We start from the raw sequence: 26,058 nt of genomic DNA on the forward strand, positions 1-26,058 counted from the left end.
GTGTCAGCAGGTCTTGAACTGCTCCAAATAGGGCTTACCGACGAATCGGTTGTCCAAAATGTTTGTCGCCCTTAAAGGGCAAGTCCATCAGGGCTTTCTTGGAAGATTGGTCGGTGGACCAAATCTTTAACCAAAGTAGACGGCGTAACGCCACTGCTTGACCTGAAGCTCTGGCCAGCAGAGGAATAGTGTCCAAGGCTGATTCACAAATGAATTTTAGGCCTTGTACTAGTTTGTCAGCTAGGGCCACCTCGTTCGAGGAAGCCTGATGTGCTTGTAACCCATTGAGCAGCATCTTTACCCATTCAGTGAGTGTCTGAGACACCAGGGCCCCAACTATGGTTGGGCGTAGCGCTGAACCCACTACCGTGCACTGGTTGCGGGTGATCGCCTCAGCCTTTTTGTTCGCAGGGTCTTTGAAGGCGGGAGCCCCCTCCACTGGTATGGTGGTTAGCTTGTTTAATCTGGACACAGGAGGGTCCACTATCGGGGGGCGAGGTCCATCTTTTCAAGAAACTCTTCAAGATGTTAATGCACCACTAAATTTTTTTAAGGGACTGAAAAAAACTTCCTTGTATAAAAGTTTGTCTAAGACACACAAGGAGACACCTTTAGCAGTGCGCGTTGCTTTACGGAACCCAAAAGGGACCGGTGCGTTTGCTGCTTCTGCAGACCCCTCTATTTTTTGAGTATCTCGCACTGCGATGATGAGGTCACTTACTAGAGCCCTATTGCGTGCTGACCTGGGCCTGAGGTCGTCCTCACTGTCTGGGCGATCTTGGTCCGCATCCTCGGATACCTCAGAGCCAGGGTCATGAGTGCTAGCTGGACCCGGCTCTGCATCTGAGTTGTCCCCAGAAGATGGCGGGGGGAGGGGGCGCTTTCTAGCCCCCGTTCTCACACACGCTGCTTCCACCTTGGCCACAAAGGCATCGAGAATTGCCGACATAGCGTCCACTGCGATACATCAGGTGGAGGAGCATCAATTGCCAGCTCAGATGTCTTGGGGGGGGGGGGGGGGGCGTCTGCTTCTGACACCATGCTGTCCACACACCTGACGCAGGGACAAGACAAGAAAAAATAAATAAATAAAATAAACCAAAATCCAAAGTAGATTTGAAATAAAGCCTTCAGGCCTATGGGCCCCCGAAGGGAGCCATGTCTTCTCCTTAACTAGGCAGAAAAAAACTGAACTGCTTGGTGCAGGCTGAGGGGATATAGTCAGTAGGACCGCACCCTGGGCAGGGCTGTTCAGCTTTGAAGTTGTTAACACTTTCTGCCTAGTCACTCCTAAAGGAAGGCTATTTCCCACGTTGTCAAGATTAAGGCTGTGCCCGTCCATGAACGAAAGAAAAAACGTTTTCGCGGAAGGGAGTTTAACAAGACACGTGGCTCACTCATTTAAAATTAGAAGAAAAAAGTTTAACCTTAAACTACGTAGAGGGTTCTTTTCTGTAAGAGCGGCAATGATGTGGAATTCCCTTCCACAGGCGGTGGTCTAAGCGGGGAGCATGGATATTGTTTAAAAAAACAATTGGATAAGCACCTGAACGACTACGACATACAGGGATATACAATGTAATACTGACATATAATCGCACACATAGGTTGGACTTGATGGACTTGTCTGTTATAGTAGGTGAGGTTGGAAAAAGTCAGCCACATTTTAACTGTTTTATTAAAAGTAGAAATGTGTGAACTAGCCATAGCCACTATAGGGAACTCTAACTACAGTCCTTGACTAGCAACTGTGGAAATAAGATCTGTGCCTCACAGGAAGTGCATTGTTGGTGGGTTAGCAGCAAAAGCAAGTGTATATGACAGGATATTTAACCCCTTCCTTAACCAAGTCTGTGAAATGACGTCGGCAGGAACCCTCCCTCCCTCTGGGTGAACATCATGACGTCCTGGGCTAACCGGTGCGCGTGCCAGGCGGCTGCAATAAACGCATTGATCCATGTCCTGTCAGAGGGGAGGGACCGATGTGTGTTCCCAGTACAGATGAACACACATCGGTCTCCTCCCCTTGTGAGTTCCCTCCCCCTACAGTTAGAATCACTCCCTAGGGTACATATTTAACCCCTTGATTGCCCCCCAGTGTTAACCCCTTCACTGCCAGTCACATTTACACAGTAATCAGTGCAGTTTTATAGCACTAATCGCTGTATAAATGTGAATGGTCCCAAAAACGTGTCAAGTGTCCAATATGTCCGTCGCCATGCCACGGTCACAATAAAAATCGTAGATCGCCGCCATTACTAGTAAAAAAAATTAAAAATAAATAAAAATGCCATAAATCTATCCCCTATTTTGTAGATGCTATAACTTTTGCGCAAACCAATCAATATACGCTTATTGCAATATTTTTGGTTTTAAAAAAAAAAGATGAAGAATACATATCGGCATGAACTGAGGAAGAACATGAAGAAAAATAAATTGTGATATTTATTAAAGGGGTTTTAAAGGTTCGTCTTTTATTTTCTAAATTGGTTCCTTTAACCACCTGCTGACGGCCGTACGACTTTGTACGGCCTCAGCGCGGCTCCCAATTTCTAACAGGCCGTGTTTTTACGGCCTCTCCTTTACACGTTCCCCGCGCGCGCTCCCGAGCGCGCAGCGGGGAACTGCTGTGCTGGCCGTGTCCCTTGGACACAGCCAGTCACAGATCGCCGTGAACGGCCAATCGGAGCGGCCGTTTCCTAGGCGATCTGTGCGGCCAATGAGAGATGATCTCATATGTTTACATATGAGATCATCTCTCATTCCCGGCTCTCGCAGACAGCGGTGCTGTCAGGGGAGAGAGGAGACGGATCTGTGTCTCTTGTACATAGAGACACAGATCGGTCACCCCCCCAGTCACCCCCCCTCCCCCACAGTTAGAACACTAATTAGGGTACACATTTAACCCCTTCCTCACCCCCTAGTGTTAACCCCTTCCCTGCCAGTCACATTTATACAGTAATTAGTGCATATTTATAGCACTGATTGCAGTATAAATGTGAATGGCGCCAAAAATGTGTCAAAAGTGTCCGATGTGTCCGCCATAACGTCGCAGTCCCAATAAAAATCGCAGATCGCCGCCATTTCTAGTAAAAAAAAAACATTTATACAGTAATTAGTGCATATTTATAGCACTGATTGCAGTATAAATGTGAATGGCGCCAAAAATGTGTCAAAAGTGTCCGATGTGTCCGCCATAACGTCGCAGTCCCAATAAAAATCGCAGATCGCCGCCATTTCTAGTAAAAAAAATAAATAAATAATAATAATAATTCTGTCCCTTATTTTGTAGGCGCTATAACTTTTGCGCAAACCAGTCGCTTATTGCGATTTTTTTTTTTTTTTACTAAAAATATGTAGAATACGTATCGGCCTAGACTGAGGATAAAAAAAAAACGTAAAAAAAAAAATTGAGCTATTTATTATAGCAACAAAGTAAAAATATTTTATTTTTTTTCAAAATTGTCGCTCTATTTTTGTTTATAGCGCAAAAAATAAAAACCGCAGAGGTGATCAAATACCACCAAAAGAAAGCTCTATTTGTGGGGAAAAAAGGACGTTAATTTTGTTTGGGAGCCACGTCGCACGACCGCGCAATTGTCAGTTAAAGCGACGCAGTGCCGAATCGCAAAAAGTCCTCTGGTCAGGAAGGGGTTTAAGTGCCCAGTAAGGAAGTGGTTAAGCTCGTGCATTGTTGGTTCACTTACCTTTTCCTTCGATTTCCCTTCTAAATGTATTTTACCTTTGTTTGAATTTCTCACTTCCTGTTTCTCCTCAGTAAGCTTTCCACCATCATCCGAGCGGTGGAAAGTCATTTAGAACAGCTTACTGAACACCTTACTGAGGAGAAACAGGAAGTGAGAAATTCAGACAAAGAAAACCAAGAAAAAAAACATTTAGAAGGTTAATGGAATGAAAAGGTAAGTGAACCAAAAATGCACAATCTTAAAGTAACCTTTTTAGAAAATAATAAATGAACCTTTACAACCCCTTTAAATCAAAAAGTTAAAAATATTGTTTGTTTTTTTTCAAAATTGTCGCTCTTTTGTTTTATAGTACAAAACTTAAAAAAAACAGAGGTGATCAAATACCACCAAAAGAAAACTATTTGTGGGAAAAAAACAGATTTTATTTGGGTACAGTGTTGCATGACCGCGCAATTGTCATTCAAAGTACGACAGCACTGAAAACTAAAAATTGGTCTGGGCAGGTAGAGGGTTAAAATGCCCTGTATTGAAGCGGTTAAACAAAAATAAAAAATAAAAGCCTTTATGCACAGACAGGCATACATGTGTATGTACCGCATGAGCACATTACATGCATTAAGCTAATTTTATCAATTGTAATTTGGTCAACCTTTTTGTTTTATTACAGGGAAAATATATTAGCCGACTGTTTACAAGGGTGCTTTGTTGTTACATGCACACTCTGTGCATTTATAAGTCTTGTTTGGTTAAGAGAACAAATAGTCCATGGTGGCGCTCCACAATGGTTGGAACAAAATCTTCCTCAACCCCTGAATGGCTTGGGACAGCATAATGTGGTAAGTTTCTATTAATTTTTTGTTTGTTTTTTTCCTTCCCCTTTTGTTTCCTCTTTTTAGGATGAATATCTAAATTTTTGTATTTTATGCCCCAATTATGGTCTAGAGCAGGGATATGCAATTGGAGGACCTCCAGCTGTTGCAAAACCTTCACGTCCCATCATGCCTCTGGGTGTCATGCTTGTAGCTATCAGTCTTGCTATTCCTCATGGGACTTGTAGTTCTGCAACAACTGGAGGTCCGCTAATTGCATATCCCTGGTCTACACAAATTCTCACATTGTACAAATAATGTCAATTTGAAAATTGTTTTCCCAAATGGGAAACATGTACTGAGCTCTAAAATGTAAAAGTGTTAATACTTGACATCCTTTCCTACTAGTCATTATCAACAGTCCACAAAAAGTGTCACAGCTTGAAGGTGGTAGAGAATCCTGACCAGTTTTGCTAATCATGCTTTAACCGGTTCCCGACCGGCTCTCCTGGACAAAATCCCGTACATATACAGCTTCGCCCAGGAGAGCCACCAATAGGGCTCCTGAGCCCCGCGGGAGGTGCGCCCAACCGCTGCAAAGGAGTGAACCCAATGCGCTTGGCTGTTGGGCATGATCGCCGTGTGTGTGTGCACACACAAATCCCTGTGCTGCCTGAGGAGAGAAGACCGAGTAGAAACCACAATCTGTCATCTCTCCTAGTTAGTCCCATCCCCCCACAGTTGGAGAACACACAATAGAGAACACAGTTAAGCCCTTGATCGCCCCCTATTGTTAACCCCTTCCCTGCCAATGACATTTACATAGTAATCGGTGCATATTTATTAGGGGTTACATAGTTATCGCTGCATCGCGATTCGGGTGTCCCCGATGCTGCATCGATTTATGCGACTCAAAAAAATTGATGGCGGGTGACGTCATCCCGACTTGCCTCACCCCTCCTGGGAGAGCGCTCCGAGCGTGTCTGTTAAAATACCTGTTTTGTAATAAATGCCGTTATAATCCATTAAGTGCTTTTTATAATATATGCCGCTTCATACCTGCATTTCTGTCTGTGTACACACTGTATATGCCACTCATGTGACTGCCCGGTCTGGCCCGCCTCTCTTCTCTCCTGACGCCAGCCCTGCCCGCCTCGCTTCTGATCTGAGTCGCATGAATGGCATATACAGTTATACACAGACAAAAATGCAGGTATATGAAGCTGCATATATTTTAAAAAGCACATACAGCGGTGGCCACTTAACCACTTAAGACCCGGACCAAAAGTCTGGCTGGTTCAACAACCAGCTGTCGCTTCTGAAGCAAGAGCGCAGAAGGGCGGAAGCCGTCTGGAAAAGAAGCCCTGCAGAGGATAACCTCATCATCTACAAGGCAATAACAACACGATATCATAAAGAAATCTTCAAAGCCAAGAAACATCATTTTTCTATGGCGATTAACAGCGCCCTAAACCGCCCCCGCGAACTCTTCAAGATGGTCACCCAGACCATGAATCCAGGATGTCTTGAAGTCCCCAACTCAGACACCCAAGAGTTCTGTAATGAACTATCGGATTTCTTCATCAACAAAATTGAAAGAATCCGGGAAAGCATCTTGCAAAACAATACCCCCCTCAACCCCACCGTCAATCAACCACAAAACACCCACAGAAACGCTCTACAATCAACAAAGTTCACTCTGGAACCGATCTCCATCGATACCACAAAAAATATCATTGGTGCTTTGCGGAACAGCACATCGCCCAATGATATCATCCCCACCAAACTGCTGAAGGAATGTGCCGACATCCTGGCACCACCCATCACACAGCTTATAAACCAGTCATTTAAGGAAGGCACAGTGCCATCCCTGTTGAAAGAGGGCACAATCCAGCCCATCTTGAAAAAACCTAACCTGGATCCCAAGGACCCAACTCACCGCCGTCCCATAACAGGCCTAAATGTTCTCTCCAAGATAATGGAGAAAGTAGTGGTACAACAGCTGCAACAGCATCTAGATACCCACAATCTACTGGATCCATTACAATCAGGCTTCCGTCCCGGACACGGGACAGAAACGGCCTTACTCAAAATATGGGACGATGCCCTCTAGGCCGCAGACAAAGGAGAATCTTGTCTCCTGGTTCTGCTGGACCTAAGCGCAGCCTTTGACACGGTAGACCACAAACTGTTACTGATGCGACTAGCCAAGGTAGCAGAAGTCGCAGAAGGTGATTTACCATGGTTTTCTTCCTTTCTTGAAAACCGATCACAAACAGTTAAATTGGGTTCTTTCACGTCGGAAAAGCGCACAGTGTCATGTGGAGTCCCCCAAGGATCCCCCCTGTCACCGGTGCTTTTCAACATCTATCTTCGCCCTCTCTTTGATATTATCAGTAGCCAAGAACTACTCTATCACTCTTATGCAGACGATACGCAACTGTATTTTCGCATCTGCAACAAAAAGGATCATCATCCCAGTTTAGAGAAATGTCTCTCTTTGATAGAAAACTGGATGACAAAGAGTTATCTTAAACTCAACAGTTCAAAAACAGAACTCCTTATGTTTCACGCCAGCCGAAAGAGTCAACTGGCAACAACCTGGACACCCCCGCCCATTCTGGGCCAAATCATCACCCCTAGCTCCAAAGTCAAAAGTCTCGGGGTCATCTTCGACACCTTCATGACAATGGACGCACAAATAGGGTCAGTAGTCAGCGGAGCGCACCATCTGTTGCGCCTACTACGCAGACTTATTCCATTTATCCCCAAAGAAGACGTAGCAGTCGTGGTGGGAACAATCGTGAATTCCAGACTGGACTATGCTAACGCCCTGTACCTCGGACTCCCAAAGTACCAAATCTCCCGTCTGCAAGTCGTTCAGAATACGGCCACCAGACTGGTGACTGGGAAAAAAAAATGGGAATCAATCTCACCTTCGTTGAGAACCCTTCACTGGCTGCCAGTAAAAGACAGAATTGCATTTAAAGCACTCTGCCTGACACATAAGTGCATCCATGGGAAGGCTCCGCAATATCTTTGCGACAAGATAGAACCTCACAATTCTAATCGCGTTCTGCGATCCACCGACCAAAATCTGGTCAGGGTACCAAAAACCAAATACAAGTCCAAAGGAGAAAGAAGGTTTGCTTTTCAGGGTCCTAGACTATGGAACGCTTTACCAACCAGCATTCGGTTGGAGGAAAACCACCTGACTTTCAGAAGACAGATCAAAACTCTGCTCTTTTGATGTCATGAGACACGAACAACTAGCGCCCAGAAGCGATTCAGTTCGCATGTGCCCCGCTTTATAAGTTTTTCATTCATTCAAAATGCAGGTAAAAGACCAGGCCCCTTTTTGCGATTCGGCACTGCGTCGCTTTAACTGACAATTGCGCGGTGGTGCGACTTGGCTCCCAAACAAAATTGCCATTCTTTTTTTCCCCACAAATAGAGCTTTCTTTTGGTGGTATTTGATCACCTCTGCGGTTTTTATTTTTGGCGCTATAAACAAAAATAGAGCGACAATTTTGAAAAAATTCAATATTTTTAACTTTTTGCTATAATAAATATCCCCCAAAAACATATATAAATTTTTTTTCCCCTCAGTTTAGGCCGATACGTATTCTTCTACCTATTTTTGGTAAAAATAATCGCAATAAGCGTTTATTGATTTGGTTTGCGCAACATTTATAGCGTTTACAAAATAGGGGATAGTTTTATTGCATTTTTATAAAAAAAATTTTTTTACTACTAATGGCAGCGATCAGCGATTTTTTTTTTCGTGATTGCGACATTATGGCGGACACTTCGGACAATTTTTACACATTTTTGGGACCGTTGTCATTTTCAAAGCAAAAAATGCATTTTAAATGCATTGTTTATTGTGAAAATGACAGTTGCAGTTTGGGAGTTAACCACAATGGGGGCGCTGAAGGGCTTATGTGTTCCCTGAAGTGTGTTTACAGCTGTAGGGGGGTGTGGCTGTAGGTCTGACGTCATTGATTGTGCGTCCCTATATTGGGAAACACACAATCGATGACAGCGCCACAGTGAAGAACGGGGAAGCCGTGTTTACATACGGCTCTCCCCGTTCTTCAGCTCAGGGGACCGATCGCCTGACTCTAGCGGCGATCGGGTCCGCGAGTCCCCCGGTCACGGAGCTTCGGGTCGCGGGAGCGTGCCCGCGTCCCACCGCTGGGCTTTATACAACCACGTACAGGTACGTGATTGTGCCCAGTGGTGCCATTCTGCCGACGTATATCGTCGTTAGGCGGTCCTTAAGTGGTTAATAGATTATAACTGCATTTATTTAAAATCAGGTACTTTAACAGCAGTATGCTTTCACCTCCTACACATGCTCTGTGCTGGCATTTCCCTGGCTTCCCGTTTGCACATTACACTGTGTTAACTCCTAGTGTGCTGGAAAGTGCAAACTTGAGCCCAGAGAAATTTCAGCACAGAGACAGTACAGGGAACTTGTCAACAATGGGTAAAAAATGCGCAACCAAAAGAAGAAAACTAAAAAGCAAAATATCCTATTATCAAAAAGGAAGAAATGTTTACAAATGAATGCAACATGGGAAAATTAGATACATCCCACAAGTGAGCAGTGCTAGTGATTTATACAAGTGATGTTGATTGGATGTAATCACACAATAGAAAATTCATCCGACAATGATATCCAAAGAGATTTTCAGCCGTTGATAAACATTCAGACAGATTAGCTGCTTACCAGATCCGGTGGACCTCTATTACGGAGGTCTTACGGGCTCATAAAAACCAGGGGTCACTCGATGGGATCCTCGTAGTTTGAGCGATGGTATGCTGGCGTGTCCGTCTTACTTCAAATTTCCCAGGGCTGTGATGGATCCTATTCCAAACAATCTCAGGCAATCTCAGCTTCCAAAGGTGTGGCGTGGTGTGCAGATATATTTAGAGGAAGAGCAAAAAAAGCTTCATAGTGCAGTATGATTTGGGTAATAAAAAAAAAACCTTTATTGAAAAGCAGGTTTACTGACATGAAGTTTAAAAGCTAATTCCGGCAAGACAGTCTTTTAAAAACAGAGTAAAAACCTTCCAGCAGCGGCTTCAGCCGATCAGCTGTGGCGTGATGATGTCTGGTAGTAGTTTCTCCGCCCCGGTGACCCTTAACATAATGGGTTAAGGGTCACCAGCGGTGATTGGACACTGCCACCACCAATTGATGACAGTTCCCCTCCATATAACCCCTCTCATCAGGGGAGGACCTCAGTTTTTCCGCCAGTGTCTAAGGTGTTGGACGCGTGTAGGATGTGCTAAGGAAAACTCTACCAAAGAGGCCCTCTGGTGGTAAAAAAAAGCTATGCTTTCGGATCCATCCAAGACGCCAAATAATTATGCTGAAACTGGATGGGATCCGGGCCTAATGCACAAGGCGTCATCTGTAACGTCTCTCTTCGGGGGACTGGGCTTTAGGGTCCAGTACTTTTGCTCTATACGCTAAAAGTTCTGATAAGAGTCTTTTTACAAGGCTCATGGGTGAGGTCTCCTTTAAATAGGAACTCGTATCCCTGAGGGTTGGCACACAAAACCTGCCGTGATGGGTGAAGATTGGTGTTGTGTGAATTTTCAGCAGAAAAACCTGCGGCCGGGATAAAGGTAAGAGGAAAAGGAATCCTAAGAACAATCTTAAGGACCTTTTCTAATTTTGAGTAGTGTGTCTTCTCTTTTTTCACCACTAGAGGGAGTAAAGAGCCGAGTTGTACTCGCCACACTCTAAGCAGTGTCCGATCCTACAGACAAGCACACTTCCTCCGCTGCAGAGCTCTGCCATACACGGCCACCACTTCTCCCCTCCAGACGCTGGATAAGACCACAGCACAGGCAGTACTGCCCTAGGTCGCATTCGCGCATTATCGGCGGCGGAGGAAAATGCGCAGGGTTGTGAGCGTGCACAATAATTTTAAACATGTTGCTTATCACAGAACCCACAAAGGGACTCGGAACCGGCAGACTCTTCCTTGGGACACAGCAGTGTTTCGGGGGCACGCAAGCTCTATGTGGTTGGTGGGGCTCTCCCAAGAGAGACACCTACTTCTTGCATGAAACTGTGTGTTTAAGTTGCATACTTTATGTAGATTGCTAAACTGAGCACAGTAGTGTATGCGTTGTAGTACCTCGGCTTGTTGCTTAGTAATATGTCTTCCCTTAGAAGGAATTCAGGGACTAAGAAAGCACCGCCGTCTGAGACAGGGGGCTCTAGCTGTGCCTGCTCGGTACCTTCCTCTCCTGTAAATTTTGACGCACCTATACAGGAGGATCCATTGCCACGATCAGGAGTAACAACTTCCCCGGTGGCACCTGGGCCTGCATATGTCACTGATGACACTTTGGCCGTAGCCCTGGAAAACTTAGAGGGAAGAATTGCTACGCTAATCGCAAAGTCCTTGCAAAAGGACAAAAAGCGGAGCAGATCTCCTTCGGTGGTTCTAGATCCCCTTTCAGAGAAATCTGAGGAGGAGAAGGATGAGCTAACACCTGCAGAGGACATGGATGAGGAGTTGGCTGGATCGGGGATATCAGAGGAACCATTCTCTGCTTCCCAGATGCTAAGGTCACAGGTACAATGTTATGCTGAAACTGCGTACTGCATTCAGGTTGCCCTCCTCGGCGTTAACTGTATCACCTGTCTCCTCCCTGGGTTCATTAAAATCCCTGCAGGGTGCATTCTCTCTTCCGGTTCATCCATTATTAAAAAAAGCTAATTTACGCAGGCGTGCAACATCCAGATGAGCGTTTCTCACCTCCTAAGAAGTTTGACATTCTTTATCCTACGGAGAAAGAGTTTTCCAAGAAGTGGAGTCTGCCTTCTGTAGATGCAGCCATTTCTTGTATAAATAAAAACCTGACTTGTCTGGTGCATAATGTACAGGTGTTTAAAGATCCCTCAGAAAGGAAATTGGAATCTTTACTAAAATCTTCGTTCATTTTGGCTGGTTCAGTTGCCCAACCTGCTGTAGCAGCAGTGGTTATGTGTCAGGTCCTCAAGGATCAGGTAAAACGGGGGCTGAAGGGTCTGCCTCTGGAACAAGTCAAATTGTGCGAGAATTTGCCTAAAGCCTTATGTTTTACAATAGATGCTATGAGAGATTCGATTTAAAAAGCATCTTGCCTCACATTCTAGCTGGTGCATATGCACAGAATTCTTTGGCTAAAGCATTGGTCAGTAGATGCACCATGCAAAAAGCTTTTGGCCAGCTTCCCCTTCCATGACGAACACCTCTTTGGGGAAGATTTGGAAAAATATATCCAAAAGATAAAGTGGGAAGACCACTCAATTACCAGAGAAGAAGAAAAACAAGCGGCCTTGTTTTAAACGTTCTCTCTCTCCACGGCTCCTGGTAGCTCTACCTTGAGCCAGTGGCAATGGCATTTTCAGCCAGCCACAAAGGCTAAAGAAGACAGGACAAGAAGCCATGGGGTTCAAATGCTAACAAGCAAAACCCCAAAGCCTCTTTATGAAGAGGCGCCCCCATTCGGCCGAGTGGGGGGATGGCTTCGGCAGTTTTCAGCGGCATGGCAGACAGAAATCCAGGACAAATGGGTAGTATCCACAGTATCCCTAGGGTACAAGCTGAAATTTTGAGAGGTCCCATCTTCTCGGTTCCGAAGCTCAAGGCTCTCCAAAGATCGACTAAAAAGAACATCCTTCTTCAAAGGATTGGATCACTTGCTGTCTCAAGGGGTGATCACATAAGTACCCCTAAAGAAGCAAGGTTCAGGTTTTTATTCAAACCTCTTTGTGATCCCAAAACCATACGGAGACGTCAGACCCATCCTGGATCTAAGAGCTCTAAATTAATTTCTGAACATTCGAATAGTTTCCATTTGGAAATGGCGATCAGTGGTCGCCACCCTACAAGGCAGAGAATTCATTGCATTGATGGACATCAAGGGCGCATATTTACATGTGCCTATCCATCCCGCTCACCAAAAGTTCTTAAGGTTTGCTGTAGAACATCACCACTTCCAGTTTGTGGCTCTGCCCTTTGGTGTGGCTACTGCGCCCCGGGTATTTACAAAGGTACTAGCCCCTCTGTTGGCAAATCTGAGGGCACAGGGCATAGCGATAACAGCCTATCTAGGCTATCTACTTGTGATAGATCAGTCAGAGGCAAGATTAGATCACGCTGTGCTCACTACTATAAAGTATCTGGAGCATTCAGGATGGATTGTAAATGTACAAAAATCCTCTCTACAAGCCCAAAGAAGGGCAGAGTATTTGGGCATGATCATAGACCCTGCCCAAAGCAGGGTATTACTGCCAGAACCAAAGATCAAGGCGCTAAAGGACCTGATCCACAAGGTCAAGGCAAAGAAAAGACCATCTATTCGCCTTTGCGTGAGGCTATTAGGGAAGATGGCTGTGCCTTACGCCCAGTTTCATTCGAGACTACTTCAAGGCAGTATTTTAGCCACCTGGAACAGGAAGATCCAAGCTCTGGATTTACCCATGCACCTGTCTTCACAGGTGTGCCAAAGCTTCAGTTTGTGGTTAAAAGCCAAGAACTTGCGGAAAGGAAAATCCTTTCTCCCAGTCACCTGGAAGGTGGTGTCTACGATATGCCAGCCTATTGGGCTGGGGAGCAGTGTTTAGAAGAACCTTGGCCAAGACCTGGACACACAGGTTACAGGGACACCCTGTTCGGATTCAATCCGTCAATGCTACTGCAGTAGCTTACATCAATCACCAAGGAGGCACCCGCAGTCAGGGTACTCAGGAGGTGAATTGGATTTTGGCATGGGCAGAAGACCATGTTCCTTATCTCTCTTTAATCTTCATTCCAGGGGTAGAAAACTGGCAAGCGGACTATCTGAGTCGCCAGCAGCTGTCACCAGGAGAGTGGTCTCTCCACCCCAATGTCTTACAGGCAATATGCTATATGATGGGGGACCCCAGATGTAGACCTGCTAGCTTCCAGGTTCAACAGGAAGTTTGACAACTTTGTATCCAGGACGAGAGATCCTCTAGCCTGCGGATCGGATACTCTAATAATCCCCTGGAAACAGTTCTCGCTGATCTATGCACTTCCTCCGATCGCTCTCTTACAGAGGCTACTTTGCAGGATCAAGAAGGAAAGAATTCCTGTAATCCTAGTGGCCCCAAATTGGCCCAGAAGGCCCTGGTACGTCAAAATCATAAAGATGGCAGTAGGAAAACCTTGGAAGCTTCCCATTTCGTCACGACCTGCTGTAGCAGGGTTCAGTGTTCCATTTTTCCTTATAAAAGCTAAATTTGACGGTCTGGCTGCTAAGACCCACATTTTGAAGAAAGAGGGATCTCGGGTCCAGTACTTTCTACACTCCTTAATGCTAGAAAGCCAGCCTCCAGGCTTATCTACTATAGAGTCTGGAAGGCATACGTTTCCTGGTGTGAAACCAAAAAATTGAATTTTCAGAAGTATAACATAAGTAGAATTCTCGCCTTTTGCCAGTTGGGAGTGGATATGAAATTAGCCCTTAGTACCATCAAGGGTCAAATATCAGCTCTCTGTCTTTTTTCAAAGACCGCTGGCATATCATTCCCTAGTTCGGGCTTTCATTCAGGGGGTACTGCGGAACAATCCACCAGTCAAGTCTCCCTTGTGCTCATGGGATTTGAATTTGGTATTGTCAGTGTTGCAAAGGCAACCTTTTGAACCTATTCACCAGATTCCTCTGCTCCTTTTTAAGCAGGAAATTAGACTTTTAATTGCTCTCTCTTCTGCTAGAAGAGTATCTGAATTGGCAGCTTTTTCTTGTACAGATCCTTATTTAATTTGTCACAAAGACAAAATTGTACTATGACCCCATCCTGCCTTTTTGCCCAAGGTGGTGTCAGCTTTTCATTTAAATCAAGACATTGTTCTGACTTCTTTTTTTTCCAGATCCGCGGACAGCGGAAGAAAAATTATTGCACACCCTAAAGAGCAGGCTTCCGCTCGGATACGTGAAACAGATGTTTTGTTTATTTTGCCAGATGGTCCCAAGAAGGGACAAGCGGCATCAAAATCCACTATCTCCAGGTGGATTCGACAAACAATTATTCAAGCCTATGGTTTAAAGAACAGGACTCCTACTTTTTCTGTTAAGGCGCACTCTACCAGGGCGATAAGTGCTTCATGGACACTGCCTTGATCCATTTGATGTAGAGGTGAAATCAGTTTTTTTCTTTTTTTTTTTTTTTTTTTTACTCACCCTGCAGGGGAGACATGTGCCACACTTGTGGAACCCTTTTAGATTTTTAAAAATCCTAATCTGTTTTGGAGGGTCCAGGGCATCGTGCACAAGTCGGTTCCTAAGATTTGGTGCCTTTCTGTAAATGAAAGAAGGCCTATTAGGTATTATAGTTTTCAAGATTTTGTCCGATCGTAGAATGGGCCAGTGTTTTTTATTATGGTTTCAAGATCCTTATGTTGTATATTATATCCTGTTAGGAAGGCCATATCCATAGCTTTCTTCTTTTTTGGGTACTTCTATTGTAATAAGTTCTCTATTAATTGTCTTCACTTTTTCTTTGAGTACTACCATATCTATCTTCTTGTACCCCTTTTCCACAAACTTATTTATAATAGTTTGTTTGGGTTTCAAAGTCATTGGCATTGCTACAGTTTCTTTAGATTCCCATTAGCTGTCCCTTTGGAATATTACTTATCCATTGTTTATGGTGACACCTATTGGTTGGAATGTAGCCTTTCCTATCTGTTTTTTTTTAAGAAAGTTCTGGTGTTAATGTTTCCATTCTCTTTAAACAATTGTAGATCTAAGTAATCAATTGTCTGTTTATCACAAGTACCTGAAAAAGTGATCCCATAGGCGTTATGGTTGATTTCATCAAAGAAAAATTGTAGCTCCTCTTCTGTGCCTCTCCAAATAATTAAAATATCATCTATATACCTATGGTACATGTTGAGATTTGTCCTTTTGGGTGCTATATATTTGTTCAGCCTCCCAATGGTTTAAAAAAATATTGGCTACACTGGGGGCATATTTAGCCCACATTGCCACGCCTTTGGTTTGGGTGAAAAATTCCCCTTTGTGCCAAAAATAGTTATGGCTCATTGCCAGCCTCAGACCTTCTCTGATGTACCGTATCTGTTCTTCCTTCATGTTGGTCTGATTATATAGAGCCCATTCAACACTTTGTGTCCTATCCTCTTGAACTATATTTGTGTATAGTGAATTTACATCAATTGTGACTAGTATGTCGTTTTCCTCCACATCTTTCAATTAGTTAGTTGTCTACTATCCTTAAGATATGATTGTCCCTCCTTCACTAGAGGTTGCAAATACCCGTCAATATAGGCTCCCAATCTCGAGAATAACGAATCGATTCCACTTATTATTGGTCTCCCCGGTGGTTTACTCTGATCTTTGTGAATCTTGGGAACATAATATATGACTGGAGTTTTTGCTGCCTCCGGGGTTAGAAACTTGGCTTCTTTTTTTGTAAGGATACCCATGTGTTCTCCTTTCTTAACAAAGGCCTTTCATTTCTTTTCATATTCTTTTTTAGGATTCAACTTTAGCTTTTTGTATGCATCTTGGACACTCAAGAGCCTATTAATTTCTGATTCGTAGTCTTGTTTGTTGAGAATTACCAGTCCTTCCACCATTAATGGTGGAAGTCTGATGATTATATTCTTTTTTTTTTTTTTTTTTATTTCTTTGATCGTCTTCCAGATATTATTTTGTTTAGATTTGTTTACTTTTAAATTTCTAATATCCTCTTCCACCATTTTTCTAAAAACGATTAAGCTTTCATTTTGCTGCGTTTTGGGATTAAAAGATGAATTGTTCCTCAGACTAGAATGTTTATATATTGAAGAGCTGCTTCCTTGTTCTTTACCAAAGTGAAAATAGAACACAACAAATTCCTTACACTCCAAGAATTCCAAGGCATCGTATCAGATTTTCTCCATTGCGATCATTCTCGCATGAAACACCATACAGGGAACCACAGTCCAGAAGTTTTTTTTTTTCCCAGGGGGTACAGAGGCAGACCCCCAATAACTAGAGGGGACAACAGGCCTTTCCGATCACAAGGATGGTGACAACCCTTCGGGTACCCGCCCTGGAATCAAAATCAGGGGGGCCAACAGGGATGGAACCCAAGAACAACCAGGAATATGGGGAGAGGAATGAACGAGTGGGAGCAAGGAGAGAACGAATGGGAAGAGAGGAGAGAACAGATATATAAACCACAGAGATGGGAACGAGGAAACGGACAAGAGGAAAACAAGGGGGCAGCGAGAAAAAAGTGAAGTTATTTTCAATGAAGATGAACTGAAAGTTTTAGATTTGGGCTTTAAATATTCCCCAGACAAGGAATTAGATAAATTTGAAATTTACAGAAATTCATAAGAAAATTAACATAAAGATTTTTTTTGTAAACAAAGAATGCAAACAAGGAAGCAGCTCTTCAATATATAAACATTCTAGTCTACGGAACAATTCAGCTTTTAATCCCAAAACGCAGCAAAATGAAAGCTTAACCGTTTTTAGAAAAATGGTGGAAGAGGATATTAGAAATTTAAAAGTAAACAAATCTAAACAAAATAATATCTGGAAGACGATAAAAGAAATGGGGAAAAAAAATATATAATCATCAGACCCGCCGATAATGGGGAAGGACTGGTAATTCTCAACAAACAAACAAGACTACGAATCAGAAATGAACAGGCTCTTGAGTGTCCAAGATGCATACAAAAAGCTAAAGTCAAATCCTAAAAAAGAATATGAAAAGAAATGAAAGGCCTTTGTTAAGAAAGGAGAACACATGGGTATCCTTACAAAAAAAAAAGCCAAGTTTACAGCCCCGGAAGCAGCAAGAACTCCAGTCATATATTATGTTCCCAAGATTCACAAAGATCAGAGTAAACCACCGGGGGAGACTAATAAAATGGAATCGATTCGTTATTCTCGAGATTGGGAGGCCTATATTGACGGGTATTTGCAACCTCTAGTGAAGGAGGGACAATCATATCTTAAGGATAGTAGACAATTAACTAATTGAAAGATGTGGAGGAAAACGACATGCTAGTCACAATTAATGTAAATTCACTATACACAAATATAGTTCAAGAGGATGGGACACAAAGTGTTGAATGGGCTCTATATAATCAGACCAACATGAAGGAAGAACAGATACGGTACATCAGAGAAGGTCTGAGGCTGGCAATGAGCCATAACTATTTTTGGCACAAAGGGGAATTTTTCACCCAAACCAAAGGCGTGGCAATGTGGGCTAAATATGCCCCCAGTGTAGCTAATATTTTTTTAAACCATTGGGAGGCTGAACAAATATATAGCACCCAAAGGACACATCTCAAAATGTACCATAGGTACATAGATGATATTTTAATTATTTGGAGAGGCACAGAAGAGGAGCTACAATTTTTCTTTGATGAAATCAACCACAACGCCTATGGGATCACTTTTTCAGGTACTTGGGATAAACAGACAATTGATTACTTACATACGCATGTCTGGCGCAGGCTACGCGCGGTGCGCGTAAGTTGTACGCCCGGCCTAAAGTTACCCCTCATAAAGCAGGGGTAACTTTACACCAGACTTGCACAAGTCAGCTGGAGAGTAGCTGCAGCAGTACTGTTACGGACGAACTGAGCAACCACACTTGCAGGACAACACATCTGTATGCCAACATGCCAGGGGCAGCTGTGGTCCTAGCACTACCTCTGCGTCCACAGGCACGTAGGAGGGCACGGGAGAGGATATACCGCACGTGCATGAACGTCTTTGGCATGGTTGATTCGGAGGTGTATCACATCTTCAGATTCAGCTCTGATGCCATCCTGAAATTAGCCACAGCCCTGCATGATGACCTCACCAGCAAGACAAAACGCTCACATGCAGTGCAGCCACTGATCAAGGTACTGGCAACACTGCATTTCCTTGCAAGTGGATCTTTTCAAAGAACAAGTGGAGGCGTGGCTGGGATGTCACAATCCACCATGAGCAGATGCGTGCACCAGGTGGTCCCCGCAATCCTCAGACGCATGTCCCACCACTTTATCAAACCCACCCATGAGCATCTGCGGCAGAAGGCAATGCAGGATTTCTACAGAATTGCCAGATTCCCATGCACCGTGGGGGCCATTGATTGCACACATGTGGCACTACGGCCCCCCCCGTGCCACAGAGCACATGTTCCGCAATCGTAAGCATTGGCATTCCATCAACGTACAGGTGATAGCCAATGCCTCATATGGCACGTCCGTGCCAAACACCCCGTGTCCAGCCACGACCGCTACATATACCGTCAAAGCAACATCCCAACAGAATTTGAACAGAACGTGTACAGGGACAGCTGGCTGGTTGGTGAGTGACATGGGTGTCAGGCATGACTGTCCGACCCCATGATGCAGACATCACGAGGGGCACATGCATGACTAACATCCTCCTGTCTTTTCCCTTCCAGGTGACTCGGCATATGCACTTGGGCCCCATCTCCTGACTCCATACCGGGATCCCCAAACTAGAGGAGAGAGAAGATACAATGATGCACACATACGTACCCGTGCAGTGGTGGAACGCACATTTGGCCTCCTGAAGTCCCGTTTCCGATGCCTGGATAAGTCTGGGGGGACCCTGTTGTATTCCCCGAACTTCGTGTGCCAGATCATCGGGGCATGTTGCGTGCTGCACAACTACGCCATGAGAAAGGGCCTGGAGATTGACATACGTGAAGACCTGACCTCCGAACCTGACAGTCCCCCCCTGTTCGAGGCTACCCCGTCTGCTGAGGGAGCAGCAGTCAGGAGTTGCCTCGTGGAACGCGTGTTTGCAAGTTAAACACACACATTCATCATGGCACAAGGAGAATGCACGCATGCACACCACTGTGGTCCCTAGCTCACACACACACCACATCACATTGGATTAGCCCAAGTCCACCATGCAGGACTTGGGAGCAGCAACGCCGCACCAAGGCTCCAATGGTGTCGATGTCCATTCATACCACATTCACGCGGTCGTGGGGATAACCTCTCCCCGACGACCCAGGGTGACACACCTTACTGGCAGGAGTGTCACCCCCACATTCACACACCAGTCACACTGTAGCCTGCACTACTGACTGTGTGCAGTCTTAAAAAGATAGATAAATAAAAACAAAAGGCTCTTTACCAGAGCATATAGATAAATAAAAAAAAGTCTCTTTACCAGAGCATATAGATAAATAAAAAAAAGGCTCTTTACCAGAGCATATAGATAAATAAAAAAAAAAGGCTCTTCACCAGAGCATATAGATAAATTATAAAAAAAAGGCTCTTCACCAGAGCATATAGATAAATAAAAAAAAAGGCTCTTTACCAGAGCATATAGATAAATAAAAAAAAAGGCTCTTTACCAGAGCATATATAAAAAAAAAAAAAGGCTCTTTACCAGAGCATATAGATAAATTTTAAAAAAAGGCTCTTTACCAGAGCATATAGATAAATAATAAAAAAAGGCTCTTTACCAAAGCATATATATAAATAAAAAAGCAAATCGATTTCCCCGGCGTGGGCTACGCCTGGTGGCCCAGGTCCTCAGTTGCCTGGGGGGAGCTGCAGGTGGGGGGGTGGGGCATCTGGAGTAGGCTCATCCTCAGGTCTGCCGGGTGCTGGCTGCCTGCCCTCCAACGCCAGGGCAATGTGGGTGAGCACCACGTTGGTTTCTGCCTGCATCCGCAGCTGGCGGGTGGTGGTTAGCTGATGGTGGCGCCTCCTCTGCCTCCCCTCCGCCGCGATGGCCGCACTATTGGCCTTTACAGCCACTGTGAGGCTCTTCACCTCGGTCACGAGGCGTTAGGTCGTGGCCTGCAGCTCACCAACGCAGGTCACTATCGCAGCACAGTTCCCGCTGATATCCTGCAGACTATCGGGAATCTGTACTGCGGATGCCAGGCTCTTTGCGACACGCCGCACGTCCCGGGCAACAGCACCCATATGTCGGGTCTGGCGGGCCTGATCCCTGGCCAGATTTTCCTGAATCGCATCAGGAACCCCCCTGGTTTTTCGGGTGGCCTTCCTGGGGGCAGGAGATGCTTGGGCCTGTGTATATGGGGAGGCCCTGGAGGAGCTTCCCCTGATGGTGGAGGAGGGTGAGGGGAGTCCTCTGATGGAGGAGGAGGGTGAGGGGAGTACTCTGATGGAGGAGGAGGGTGAGGGGGTTCCCCTGATGAGGGAGGAGGGTTGGGAGGCACCAGGGATGATGGGATTCTCCTGAACCAGGTAGACCACTTCCTCCAGTTTCCCATGCTCCTCCTCTACTTCCTCAAGAGGTGAGGTATGGGCACTCTCATTCCTGGATGGCGTGGGTCGCCCAGCAGCCAACGACGGCCCAGCTCCCTCCAGCACATCTGTGGATGACACAAAACATTCACATGTTGGTGGACCCACACACTTGTCACATGTTCCCTTGCACCCCCTCACATGCTACACACCGTATAGGAGATAAAACACACTTGCCTGACCTCAAGGACTGGTCAATGGAGTCGAATCCCTCCATGCCCTCCACCTGCTCACGCTGCAGGCATTGGGCGATAAACTCCTCCTCATCGGTCAACTGCACATTACAGGCTGGTCCTCCTCCCGTGCCCCTGGCATGCCTCCTTATAAGTGCCAGTTTATCCCGGACCTGACGTCTCAGGTCATACATTTTTTTCTGGATATCTTCTGGGGTCCTGTTGGCATTCCCCACGGCACTGACCTGCAGGCTGAGCTCCCCCAGGATCGCCTTCTTCCGTGCCTTGCTGGTCTGTGAACTCAGGGCACCATGTAGGAACTTTATCATATTTGACTATCCCTGCAACTATGATAGCCTTCTCCTCCTTACTGAAGTTTTTTTTCCTCCTCTCCTTGCCTGTATTTCCAACAGCCGCCATCACCCTGCAAAAGTACCTTTCCTCAGGGGGGGAAAAAATCAGGATGTACTTTTGCGCCGGACGGGCGCATGTCTGGGCGTATTTATGCGTTCAGGGTAAGCTGGTGGGCCGGCGTGACTCAGGAAGTTGTACTGGCGTAGTTGTGAGCATGCGCACATGGGAGCGATCATACGTCCACTTCACTGCACATGCTCCGTTCATGATACACCAGGCGTAAAACACTGCTCCACGCTCGAACCATCATTTGCATAAGGTCACACCCACTTACGCAGGCTTACGCCAACAAAATTAAGTTACACCAGCGCAACGTTAGGAGCAAGTGCTTTGAGAATACTGGACTCTGAGTTGCGTCGGCGTAGCGCATATGAGATGTGCTACGCCGGTATAAAGATGCGCCGATATACGTCAATCTAGCCCAATATGTTGTAAGAACCACTAGGGAATTACATGTCTGGATCCGTGAACATATTGCCAACATAAAAAAAGGGTTCAATAAACATAGTGTTTCGAGACACTTTAGGGATTATCACAACAGAGATCCCACATGTATGACGTTTTATGCAATTGACAAGATTAAAAGCCATTGGAGAGGAGAAAATAAGAAAATTAAAATATCACAAAATAAAAATCTCGATGGATCTTTGAGCTCGATCCTCTCCAACCTTCGGGTATGAACATAGATTTGGACTTAAACTGCTTCCTGACCAATTTCTAATAAGGCCCCTATATTCCCCTTGACACACACATAGTCTACTTATCCACCTCCTAGGGATTTATCAACAGGGCCTAACATAACTATGTAATCCTCACTGCAAAATATATATATATATATATATATATATATATATATATATATATATATATATATATATATATATATATATATATGCGCATGCATACACACATATACATATATATATAATATTTTTTTTTACTAGATATCCTTGAAATAAAACCCCCCTAGTCTCCTCATAATCCTTCAATTTTTTTATCTTCATTAATGTTTTTTAATAATATGAGCACATACTGTATGTATGAACAATTCATATGGGGTGTTAATATGCAGACATGAATGGACATTCTCATGGCTGCATTATTCCCTTCAGCATAGGTATAGGGTCTTTTTAATTTTTATATTTAGACACATATTATTCCAAAGTAGTTCCATTAAGCTATAATACTGTCCGTTTTATGTCCTTATCCTGTGTAAATAAATATGGTTTTAAATGCAATATAAACACAATGGGCCAGATCCACGAAGCAGTTACGCTGGCGTATCTATTGATACGCCACCTAACTGCTAGGTTGCTCCGGCATATCTTTGTTTTGTATCCACAAAACAAGATACGCCTGAAGCTGGGCTAGATCCGACTGGCGTACGTCTTAGTACGCCGTCGGATCTAAGGTGCATATTTACGCTGGCCGCTAGCTGGCCGCTTCCGTCGATTTCCACGTTGAGTATGCAAATTAGCTAGATACGCGAATCCATCTCATATTTGAACCATATATATACCGTATTTATTGGCGTATAACGCGCACTTTTCCCCCCTTAAAAACGGGGAAATCGTGGGTGCGCGTTATATGCCGATCCCCTGTCTCTGAGCTCCGCCGCCGACATATACCAAGCACGGTACACTCGGCTGGGCTCCGCTCGCGCGAGAGAAGCGGGGAGGACACCACGAAGGCCGAAGACGGACGCCGGACCAGACAAGGCTGCTGATGGACGCCGGGCAAGACACCAAAGAGGGACATTTAAGCTGAACGTTTTTTTTCCCAGGAAATTTCCCTCCTAGAACTGGGTGCGCGCTATACGCCGGTGCACGCTATACCCAGATAAATACGGTAGGTCTATCTGACTCCATTTTCTCGCTGTACATATTTTTATATTCTGTTGCTCGGATTCATCCTACAACTTTCAGTGGGAGGCAGATGTCGAACCCATTGCAGTGGAACTCTGGGAGGAGGCGCTGCAGGCAGTTAATGCCTGCTCGCTCAATGTGTCACAAAGAGTGTCTCAATTGTACATTTTACTGAGAGTGCACTTTACCCCGGTGAAACTCTTTAGGATGGGCCGGGCATCCGACCCACTGTGTGGAAGGTGCAGGGCGGTGCCTGAGGACTTTATTCACCTGCTCTGGCGTTGCCCCAAACTCCCATAGATACTGGGCGGAGGTTCTAGCTACACTTAATTCAGTGTTCCGGACCAACGTCCCACTGGATTCACTGTGTTGCCTGCTTGGGGTTCTGGAGGGGGCGATACCGGTGGAGGTGACCAGAGTGGCATTCGCCAGGGCACTGTTCCAGGTGAGAGAAATCATTTGTCTTAATGGGGAATCAAATACGCCGCCCAAGGTCAAAACGTGGATACAGCACATGGGTAGAACGCTCATAATGGAGAAATACATATATCGGCACAGGGGTAACGCCAGGAAATTTGTCAAACTTTGGGATCCATGGCTTGCTGTACCTGGTCTGAGCCCCCTGGAACTGATTCAGATGAGATTTCTAGGGGGTGTATAGGTGAAGAAGATAAGAGAAGGGATACTTAGTTGGGCACTTGGTTAAATCTCTGAATGGATGGGTGACCTGTGGGAGGGGGAGGGGTGAGGGCAGGGTGGCAGGGGTTTGAGCAGAACAAGATATGCATGGAGGGATTATGAGCAGACTGTGTTTACTTTCCTGGTTGCGTGCTGCGCTCGATGGCATGTGATATGTTATTTCAATGTCTGACTACAGTGTACAGTATTTCATGTTTTCATACTTTGTATGTTTTGTGAGCAATAAAAACCTTTTGATTCAAAAAAAGATCCATGATTTGTGAGCCTGGGCCGGCTGGCCTGAAAAGGGGCCTCATCTAATTCATGCAATTTGGTAGTTACTGTTTTATGCAGATCTGGTGCTGCCGTTAATGTTTGGGGTTAACTGTGTGTTTTAGTTACTCACTGCCAGATTCTTCTATGCCCGTGCTGATGGAAGGCCCAGAACCTGCTGGAGGGTGTACACATGTGTACCTCCTGGGAGTCCTACATGCTTGTTGGGCCACTGAGGAGCCACGACGCCTACTTTTTTGGGGCAGGAGGGTTTATTCTAATGTCCTGCTTTTGGCACGGAGTGGAGGGGCCAGGGAAATATTTTATTTGGATTGCCAGACTCAATCTGGTCACGTTTTCTCTGTAAATTTTGGACTAGTTTTGGAACTACAGTGGGTATTGAAAGTTTGGGCACCCCAGGTAAAAATTTGTATTAATGTGCATAACGAAGCCATGGAAAGATCTCCAAAAGTCATCAAATTACACATTAGACATTCTTGGAATATGTCAAAAAAAGTTAGATATTCTTTAGGGCTGTGCAAATTAACTTTTAATTAATCGATTAATCTTTAATTTTTTTTATCGATCAAAATATTTTTGATCGATTAAAATTCTTTTGATTGGTACTCACCTCTCCGCCGGCTTCTGGGCCTTTAGGGAGTTCTGTCGGAGATCCAGTAAAGTCACAGACACCGGCGGGGCTGGCTGTGTCCATCTGAAGGACTCCTTTGCTGTGCCTTCATATCTGCATGCCGGCGGGACCTTACTATTTGCCACACGCAAGGGCTGTTACACTTCCCTCTCACTTCCTTCTATCAACCTGGGATTCTACAACCATCCACTGGAAGTTGTGATAGTTCCCTTCATGGGACATCTACATGCCGACGGACTGATGTTAACCTCTCCTCATCTGGATTCAGCAGTGGTATCGTTGTACACATTTTTATACCAGTATCATACTTAGCTACATGTTTTTATGACTGCTTTTGGTACCGTTTGGTATTACACGCACCATTTTTACAGTTTATGTAGCTACATCGATTTTATCTCCAGTGCAATATTTATTTGGTTACCTACTTGAAGACTATAAAAGTTTTAATGCTATTCCCATCGAGCGCTGCCTTTTGTGTGTTTTGTATCCTGCTATCCATTTTTCCAGTTGTTGGTAGCTGCACTGGGTATCAGCCTGCAAGGAGATCAACTAAAAGTAGTTGGATCTGTATGTACGTTATATTTAATCGAAATTAGTCGATTAATCGATTAAAAAAAAAACGATTGATCGAACAGAAAAATTTTAATCAGTAACAGCCCTAATATTCTTATATGTCAAAAAAAGTTAGATTTTATTTCCATCAATTACACTTTGAAAATTACAGATAACAAAAAAATGGCATCTGCAAAAGTTTGGGCACCCTGCAGAGTTAATATATTGTACTGCCCCCTTTGGCAAGTATCACAGCTTGTAAACACTTTCTTTATCGTACATCACGGGACACAGAGCGGCATATTCATTACTATATGGGTTATATGGAGTACCTTCAGGTGATGACACTGGCAATCTCAAACAGGAAATGCCCCTCCCTATATAACCCCCTCCCATAGGAGGAGTACCTCAGTTTTTACGCCAGTGTCTTAGGTGTTGGTCATGGTTTAGCTTGCCTCCGCATCCTTGGGATTAGGTGAGCTAACCGGTTCTGTCCAAAGGCCTCAGCGCTAAAGTGGTCAGTAACCGGACCCCAAACCCTTGGGGTATAGCCCATAATGCTTTTCTTTTTAGAGAGCTGGACCCTGGGCCCAGAACTTAGAAACCTTTGGGGGCCTAA

General features: G+C 44.8%; 1 protein-coding gene across 4 annotated transcripts in view; it reads left to right on the forward strand.

The window, feature by feature from the left end:
- MARCHF6 (membrane associated ring-CH-type finger 6) overlaps positions 1–26,058 on the forward strand; it is a 1,325,445-nt gene that overhangs the window by 306,373 nt on the left and 993,014 nt on the right. For all 4 annotated transcript variants that reach the window (XM_040351967.1, XM_040351966.1, XM_040351964.1 and 1 more), the window contains exon 6: positions 4,375–4,543. In XM_040351967.1, coding sequence (XP_040207901.1) covers positions 4,375–4,543 — 169 coding nt within the window. The remainder of the gene's footprint in view (positions 1–4,374; positions 4,544–26,058) is intronic.

Source organism: Rana temporaria, chromosome 5 (assembly GCF_905171775.1).
Source record: "Rana temporaria chromosome 5, aRanTem1.1, whole genome shotgun sequence".
Lineage (NCBI taxonomy): Eukaryota > Metazoa > Chordata > Amphibia > Anura > Ranidae > Rana > Rana temporaria.